The following is a 9,707-nucleotide window of genomic DNA, read 5'->3' as shown; positions in this document are numbered from 1 at the left end:
CGCAACATACTAGTATCTGGACCTCCTCCCGTCAAAGCCTCGGTAAACTGAAGTGAAACTTCAAATCGTTGGACGAGAGCTGACAGGAAGTGACGGATGATGACGGTCCAATGTGAAAGCCATCGAACCGACACGACCCGACAGCGATGATGATTATGATGATGATGATGATGATGATGATGACGAACCTTTAATTCGCGCAGAGAAGAGCGGTATAGCGAAACAAAGGCAAGAGTCAACAGATATTATAGAACATTGTTCTTCAGAAGCTGGCAGTGCAAGTTCTATGTGGTCACATCAATCAGTTTAAGGACATAATTATTCAGAAATACAAGGTGATATTATATAGCGTCCATCATTTTGATTTAAAAAAGACAGAACAGAACAAACATATCAAGAAGTCCAAAAATGGCAGCCCAGAATGAGCCAGAATTTGACGTGAACAAGATAACGCAGGCAGCAGCTAGAGGGGATACTAAGATCGATGAACTGCAGGCACTTCTTGAAGCTGCACCTAACGACACGGTGAACAGTTTCAACAAATATGGAAGAACTGCTATCCAGGTGAGTGTATACGAAGCGGGGTGATCACTTTCGTTATTCCGGAGATTCGCATTTTCGAAAATAAAACAAAATTCGTTATTCCGAAACACACAAATCCCCTATACCTATAGACGTTCGTTAATACGAAAATGAGATTGGGTTTGTTATGGTGAAGGTCCGTTATTCCGGAGGGTCGTTAATCTGAGAATGAAGTTAGGTTCGTTATTCCAAAGGTTCGTTATACGACAATGTAATAATAACATTTGGTTCGTTATTCAAGAGGTTCCTTATTTCGAAAGTTCGTTAATCCGATTAAGAAGTAAGGTTCGTTTACCCGAAAAACGAAAAGAAGGTGCGTACAACGAACTTTAAGAAATACATGAACCTCATTTAGTTTTCAGATTAACGAAACTGCGGGATAATGTACCCTCTCATCCTCTTTCTTACTCTCTCTCTCTCTCTCTCTCTCTCTTATTTTCGAATCAACGAACCTTTCGGAATAAGGAACCTTCGGAATGACACACCTTATTTTATTTTCGGATTAACGAACCTTGGGAATAAAGAACCTTCAGAATACCGAACTGTAACCGTGAAGCACTACAGTCTAGGTCGACTTTCGGGCAGCTCTCACTACAACGTATAGGAAGGCATACGCGTTAAGACTATCTTACTGATGGGTTCAGAGGTATTCAGTACTCTTCTCTCAACGATGTGTTTTAGTTGACTTCGACATACTGAGCAAACAAAAAACAAAAAACAAAACAAAAACACAGAACGATAAAGGTTCCAGCTAAATCGGAAATATAAAAACGAATATGCAAAATTCAAATTTCAGATCTTCAAGTGGACTATTGGGAAATGATGGTATTTTGATGTTTCACATGTTTTCTTAAAAAAAAAGAAGAAGTGAAATCTGGTTCCCGTTTCGTAAAACTTGTTATCAGCAACAACTACCACATTTTCATAACAAATTTGCTCTCAGCCAGTCGGATGCAAGGACTTCAATAGCTTGTAACAACTATCGTAACTCGTTATTGATGACAAGTTTTTATGAAATGGGGCCCAGTACAATCACACAATTTATTGATGAGGCTGAGAGGTCGCTGCATGACTCGTAGTCCGTCAATCTGCACTTACATCTTTATCAAACTCATTTATATGAAATGAAATCGAGAAGAGGAATTCATATTCTCGGCAAGCAATTATTCAAAATCTATAGTGATTGAGTAATTATGACAAAACTGGTAAGTAGCTAGAGTTACCAAACTATTGACAAAATTGAAATCATCATATCTCTTTTCTGTATCGTTTACAAGCAATGTGAGATCCTCGAAATGACTGTCTTTATATGAATAGCACTTCCGCATCGTTTATTAAAATTGTTAATTCATGAATTCCCACGCCGCGTCCATTGCCGGCATGTGAGATAGTGAACCTGTGATAGACAGCAATGACCAAATTAATCGGTTCATCCCTCGAGACCGACACCCACGAGTCATACAGCCCATGAGCTCGACATTGAAAACAGGTCCATGAGTCGTACAGCTCACGAGTCATACAGCCCATGAGTTCGACACTAGGTAAAAACAGTCCACGAGTTCGACAGATATAGCACGGTCTCGTGGGCCTTGTTAGTGTCGAACTCATGGGCTGTATGACTCGTGGACTGTATGACTCATGGGCTGTATGACTCGTGGGTGTCGGTCTTGTGACGTGCACCCAATTAATCGCCTTAAAGAACCACCCGGATTCTCCAACTACAAGCTGCTTATACAATATTTGGACATTGATATGATTTGGGTAAGTCGTTAATTGAACATATGGTGCTAATTTCTGTAAGATTTCGTGGTCGTGTCCTCCATAGGTGATGAACATGATGAGGCCCGACATAACTCGCTTGCTTCTGGAGTGGAAAGCCGACCCAAACGTTTCCGACCCCGACGTCGGACGAACCCCGCTCCACGATGCCGTTGAACAGGGGTACTTGGAAACTGTTAGCCTTCTGCTAGACCACGGGGCTAACGCGCTGGCGCCGGATAACTGGGGCAACACCCCTGCTCACATAGCGGCAGAAACGGGCAACAGCGACAGGGTCAAGGTATGTTTAAAGGGCGGGAATCTTTCGATGTGTTTATAGAGTAGCACATCTGATTGTCCCGCCTCAGATTTTATGACAGACAAACGAGCGGACAGAACGCTCTACAACAGAAACAACCAACTAATGATATCAACCGACTTTCCAACTACCCTCAATAACAACAACAACAGGGTGAGCTTTCAGTAGAAATGTTCAATTTTCTTATCACTAGCTTCAAGTATGTGCTTCGTGAAGTGCAGATGAGCAGATGATAGGCCTACAGAGTGATACTAGTATTGAAAATCTCTCGAGTCAAATGTTTAAGGTCAGTAAACTATGGCTGAAATAATCATCCACGATACGCCCTGTGCTTTCAGCCGGAGTGTCAACTGATAACATATGAGTAACACCGATAAATCAAAGTTAATCTATATTGTGTGATATAAATGGCAATTGATTATTTTTTTCCCAGCAACAAGTTCCGCTAGGAAAGTCCCATAAAGATTCTATTGGAGAAAGTCCAATAGATTTTGTTAGACAAAGATATCAATTAAAGGAATGATATAGTTTTAGTTGAGATGGCGTTTTAGGTTTCCAACTTTTTGAGAGATAATGAAAAACTTCTTATGGAATATGATAGACCAAACAATATTCAAAGAGGAATTAAACGTTTATTTGATGACAATTGGTTTTGAAATCGCTGAGGTATTCCAGCACGAATCAAAACAAAGTGGTCCTAATAAAAGGTAGATCTCACCTTTTATTGGGACCACTTTGTTTTACGTTGTTGTTTTGTTTTATCTCAGCCATTTCACTACCGAATTTCATCAGATAAACTTTAAATTACCCTTAGAATTGAACGCCCATTACATGTATCTCACAAAAAGTTAAAAGCTGAATCCCCATGTCAACCAATAATATACCCATCCCTTTAAACCATATACATCGTAATTGCATAATTCCATCAATCTTGTTACTGATTGTTTTTGCTCTTCAGCAAGTCTTGGAACTCCTTCATCGCACGGCTACACTGACTGAAGTGAATCACAATGGACAGACACCGTTAGATGTTGCCATGGCAAAAGGCCATCGAGATATCGTCCTTTTCCTACAGCAATTACGTGAGTCTAAAAAAAAAATGATCACACAGCGCCTAAACTCTTCTAGTAACAGTAAAACTCTTCTATAAGACAGTGGCAGACATGTATATAATACATATGTATAGCTTTTTGCTGGAGATTGACCCAACATGCCCAATGACAATTCTCTCGTCAATCGGCTGACACACACAAAAAAAGTTTTTCACAATGTTTAGCTGCCACTTTCCTCCCTATATCGGCTGAAAAGAAAAAGAAATAGATAAAAAAGGAAAATAAGGTCTTCACATTTTTGGCTGCCACTTCTTTCACGGATTTGCTGCCTATTCTAGCGACAAATCATCGTAATGACGTTTTCTATGCACATAACATTTTCACGTGGCAGCCGAAAAGGGGGGGGGGGGAATAAACCCCCTAACAACAACCCCTCCCCCCCCCCCCCCCCAATCCGCTACTGAGAGAACACACCACAGTACAGTTGCTGACTGCTCTGGTAGAGTTAAAATGTAGTTCTACACCATCAATTAAAGTTGACTTCAATACATAGCGCAAGAATGGTATAAGTTAAAAGTTGGACTTAGCTTTGAAAACTTATAGAATATTTAAAGTTTCTGGTTTAAAGTTTGCCAAAAGCATGATATTCGTCGTCAAAAAAAACGCAACCACGCGCGAATGTTGGAAGAGGGTACTGTATAGAAAAGACATCGCCTCACAAGCATGACAAGTTTCAAAATGATATGATCAGAATCATGTTTGGGTCAACAAATTGGCAACTGCAACCCCGAAAAATGTCCGCGTTTTCTGCAAGGTAAACTGCAAGACTACTACACATCGATGCGTGGAATACAACTAATGTTTTCTCCTTTCAATTAGCTTTTCTTGTAAAAAAAAAACCCCAAGGAAATTTGGTGAATAATTGATGAAGAGTTCAAATGATGTCCTGTGAGATGATGACGTCAGCGACTCCTCTCGTATTCAAAATGTGGTCTCTACATCCACTGCTTCGTGAGAAGCTTGTGAGGAAGTTTTTGAACGTCATGACACTGTTACTGTAGGTCCGGTTCTTGACGGTGACTCTATACCGTTCTCTTTGTTTGCTTTAATTCCTTTAAACAACCAATCCGCGCAATGGAGTGGAGCTGTGCTTTATACATTCCCATGTAGCCGTGGGAAATGGCATGATCCAAGTCATTATTTTTTTAACTTAATTCTACATTTACCTCACGGTGGTGAGTTCAGCGCAAACACTGCTCAGCGATTTTTCTTTGATTAGCCAGAGTAAGCTGATAATATAGACCGTACGTGAGGCCGAAATGTGGTATTTTCCAAACTGGACTAAAACGTGACATTATTTGGAAACGGCAAAATTGAACAACTCACGTACACAATGCATGCATCCCGCACTGATGAAAGCTACACAGCTCTCGGGACATTAATTTGTTTATATAATGTCCATGGGCTCCATGCCATGTTTCTTTTGAGGATTTAAAAAAAAATCCCGGAAAAGAATGGTATTACTGAAAGTACTCTTCGACCGAAAGTAGACGAAACTTCAATTATTCTCGGAAACGAGAGTGAAACTACTGGGATAGCAAAATAAATGCTTCAAAAACTAACGACAATTAGACACTGTGACACATACTGCATTACAGTGTCATTACGACTTTACTGAAATTTCATGAATAAAAATAGCTACTTCTCCAACACGTACATTTTCTATTAAAACATAGTCAATGACAGTCTCTCTTTAGATTATCATAACGATAGTTTACGTCGAAGAGAAGAAATGAAACAAAAAATGTCGTGAAACGATTTTAAGGATAAATGAGATTCTGTGCAAGTTTAGACAAACTTATGAAAACATGAATGTCTGTTGGTCCTATTTCACACGAAAGCCTCGTAGGAAGTTGCAGAATGTACTACAAATAAGATCGTACACGACGTGTCCAGCACAACTACATTAGGTCCATCTATAGAGCTTGCCTGTTGTCAGTCACGACACTGGCTTTTGTGCGATAATCGATAATACCGCCCTCATTCGTTCGTTAGAAGCTGCAGTCACAGGCATAATAGTTTGTCCTGTGTATTAATATAACATTGGTGTCGGTGAGTTTCATATCTTAACCAATTACCTGTGCTGGGTTTCCTTATCTCGTTACGGCTAGTCATTGATAACAGATCTAAGTGTTCCCGATTCTTTGAATTGCTGAACTCTCACGAAGTGGTCATCATTGTGTGTTTTCGATGTTAACTGGTTCTAGACTCATAAACGCAAGATGCTCAATTGGGTGAAATGTTTTGTCCATGATACCCTACGATTTTTTTTTAAAGCGGAGAGTGATTTAAAATTACTAGGATGATATCAATAATTATTCTCAATGCAAAAATGACAATGGCCATAATCATAATGATATATTATTATCAACATTATCATTATCATTATTAGCAGCCCACGGGCACTAGCCGCCACCCCCTCCACGTCGCACCGTCACCATGCCACGTACACACATCACACCGTCTATGCCACCCCAGTATACTCCCCACCCGTCCAATACTTCTTCCTATACCAATCTTCCGGGATTTCACATAAACAGGGAGACGCGTGCCGTCGCTGCAGTTTCTCGCAAGAAGGATCATCCGGCGGCGGATTCCCCCAGTAAAAATGGATGAGCTTCGTCCCGTCGTACCTGATGTCGTCATTGACTTTTTGAAGAACCGATGACGTCATGTCACGATGTCAAGGGGGTCAAAGGTTAAAGTCCACATCCGTTGCGAAACGGCACTGCCGCAGGTATCCGTCCGGACCTGGCTACAGCAAAGTAGTGCAGTGGCGACTCTGATGCAAATCATCCACAGAAAGACATCCATCTTGTGGTATTTATTCTTGATATATTAACCGGTCCCATATCGTGATGGGTAAGATGGAATACCTTGAAATTGCCAAAGTCTCTTTCTCCTTCATTTTTCCTTTTCCTTTCCCACTATTGTCCTTGTATCTTTTTGTTATTCGTTCCTCTTCATTATTTTGCTATTTCTTTCTGGACGGTCTTGCCAAGTAGAACCTCCTTTTTTTTTCACCCGTCGTTTTTTTTTTTACAATAACTCGTTTAGTCATTGTTTCTGTCCTGCCTTCTGCCTTTCACTCATTCTAGTTTTGTACCTTCTCTTCCTTGCTCTCTTTCTTACTTTCTTTATTCTTTCCTTCGTCCCTTTGTTGGAAGTAGTCTACTCCCAAGACTTTGCATTACACTGCTGCTACCACTGTCGAGTACCGCACAGAATTTTTCAAATACATGTATAATATGCCTGTGCGGTTTTTTGTGTCTTTTTCTTCTTGAGTGAAAATGCAGCTGATATCTACTGCCGTGTTCACATACAAGAAGTTTTTGGACCGACAGACTCAGACTTAATATCATTTTTTTACAAGAGGTCTGGTGTGATAAGCCTAGAGCGAACAGATCCATCTAGGTTGCGTAGCTGTGTATGTATGCCTGTGCGTTACAACTGGCGTAGACCGGAATTATGAAACATAATTTTTTATTTATCTATATTTTGTTGTTGGAACACGCCTTTTAAACAATGATTGTTTTTGAAAACCCGGAAGCTTATCCAAGCGTACAAACAGTTTCATAAAAACTGAACTCTTTAAGTGCTGAAGTATAGCTACAATAGCAGGCTTTTGCAAAAACGCAGCTCGCTATTATTTCAGCACACGCACACAGAGAGCAGAGCAATGGACTCGCACACACAGCCTGCGACCGGCGAGCTGCTAGCGAGCGAGTCCACTGCTCGCTGAAAGCAAGTCTACTGCGAGCTGCCTTTGCAAAAGGCTACTATAATAGGAGCATGTCCATCCTTATTGCATTGTGACTGTGTTGTAATCACGATTTTAACTGACAAAGAAAAAAAATGAAGGGCTGTGGTTAAAGACGGTGGCTATATCGTGAGGACGTTCTTTCACGATAATTTGTGGCGGAGGCGCTTCTAAATTCGCAAAAGCTGCATTGTAAAGGATTTTTAAAGGATATCCTCAGTGTGGGGATATTCGACCAACTATCTAAACTTTCGCACAGGTTTAGTTTTTCTAATCATATGTGTACGTTGTACCAGTTACGAAAAAAAATGCGCATAAAAGAGTCTTTAATCGCATATGTAATAGAATTGCCTTCCTGTCATTTTGTCAAATCTAAACAAAGTTTTGAACAATTATACAAGGGCGTCGACGAGGCAAGTGGTACCGTTGCCTATGCCAGCTAGTTAGTAAGGTTCGGAGCTGTGTTGTTTTTTACACGTCATCTCGGAGGGATATTTTTCATAGGTACGACGTTACACTGGCTCTAAGACGAGAATAAGCAGCAAATGAAAGAAAAATATCCATCCCAGCTTGATAGATATACCGATATTGATTGGTATCTTCTTATAATTTGAATTTTAGCGAGGAAAAACATTGTATTAGTAGAGTCGGAAAGAGAATCTACATTCGGTATGTAGTGGGATGAATATCTATCATACTCGAGTGAAAAAGAAAGTAAAATATGTTCGAAGCTGCTAAGTGCTAATATGACGATTATCAAACCTTAGCGCGGAGGGATATTCGGACGAAGGGATCTCACGTTACCATGGTGACAATTAGGGAGGAAGATGGAAGACCGAGACGACGCGTAAAGGTCGCAAAGTGATTGGCGGAGGAAAACTTAGGTTGTCACCTTCACTTTCGATTTTGTACGAGCGTGATTTCCGCGTGTGAGGGAAATCGCAGGAACCCATTCAGTTTTGCTTTTTGTTTTCGACAAACAAACCTCGCGTCTAGATCGAACTAGTTACTTTATCAACGGCTATAGTGTTCACGTACACGAGACTCGTTGGTAGAGACGCGAATGCTTTTACAGTACTACGTAATGTTTATCAAGAAGCACAAGGGTATTTGAATGTTGCTATGATTTTTCATTCTGTGAATTTCTTGTGTGTTCTTTTTTTATGCCTCCGCAACGAAGTGGCCGGAGGCATTATGTTTTCGGGTCGTCCGTCCGTCCGTCCGTCCGTCCGTACGTCCGTACGTCCGTACGTCCGTCCGTACGTCCGTCCGTCCCGTTTTGTTTTTGTCGATATCTCAAGAACCGTGTGGTGGTTTTACATCAAACTTGGTATGAGGGTATATCCTCGGGTGATAATACTTTGTGTGGATTTTAGGGTCACAAGGTCAAAGGTCAAAGGTCACAGGTTATTTTGTGAAAAAAATTGAAATTTCATGTTTTTCTCCATATCTCGCAAATGGTTCAAGGTATCTTCATGGAACTTAGTATATATGCTTGTACCGATGGGCAGTGATTATCTAGGGAAGTTGGGGGTCATGGGTCAAAGGTCAGGGGGGTCAAAGGTCAAGGTCAACTCCTCAAAATATCACTACTTTCCTTAAAATGCAATATGCCTGAAGGTTTTTTTTTTAAAACTTGATGTATGGCATGTATTACCCAATATATATTTTTGGGGAAGTTTCTTGGCAAAAGGTCAAAGGTCAAAAGGTAAAAGGTCAAGTGAAAGTGCTAAATTGCACTTTTTCCTCCATATCTCGGAAGTAACTCAAGGTATCATCATGAAACTTACATATTTATGCATGTTCAACCCAACAGTGATTCTCTTTGGAACTGTGAGGTCAAAAGTCAAAGGCCAGGTTTAGATAATGCTATTTTACCATTTGAAACTGAAATTATACTTTTTCTCAATACCTTGAAAATTACTCAATGCATAAACTTATAAAAGGGTCAAAAGTCAAGTAAAAATCATCAGTTCCCCAAATACCTGCACTCTGACATTTTAATCATTCATCCAATTGAACCTAGTTCTAGGAAAGTGAACATTCAGCACATTTGTGTCAAACCTGTCATTCTAATAATTTGCCAATTGTGTGAAACTGTCATCACACATTGTCAAGACATTGTACTATAGACCTATTAGGAGAACCATGCATTATGGCGGAGGCATATCAGTAG

At 40.3% G+C, this 9,707-nt stretch overlaps 1 protein-coding gene across 1 annotated transcript; it reads left to right on the top strand.

Annotated features, from left to right (window-relative positions):
* Positions 1 to 408: 408 nt before the first annotated feature.
* LOC139719237 (cyclin-dependent kinase inhibitor 2A-like) lies at positions 409 to 3,027 on the top strand. Its single transcript, XM_071630666.1, has 3 exons — positions 409 to 564; positions 2,408 to 2,641; positions 2,998 to 3,027. Exons 1-3 carry the CDS (start codon positions 409 to 411, stop codon positions 3,025 to 3,027), a joined length of 420 nt encoding a protein of 139 aa, XP_071486767.1.
* Positions 3,028 to 9,707: the final 6,680 nt, after the last annotated feature.

The sequence above is a fragment of the Diadema antillarum genome, unplaced genomic scaffold (genome assembly GCF_040938485.1).
Source record: "Diadema antillarum isolate AM-2024a unplaced genomic scaffold, OU_Dant_1.0 scf00000107, whole genome shotgun sequence".
Taxonomy (NCBI): Eukaryota; Metazoa; Echinodermata; class Echinoidea; order Diadematoida; family Diadematidae; genus Diadema; species Diadema antillarum.
This window is presented reverse-complemented; position numbering and strand designations above follow the sequence as displayed.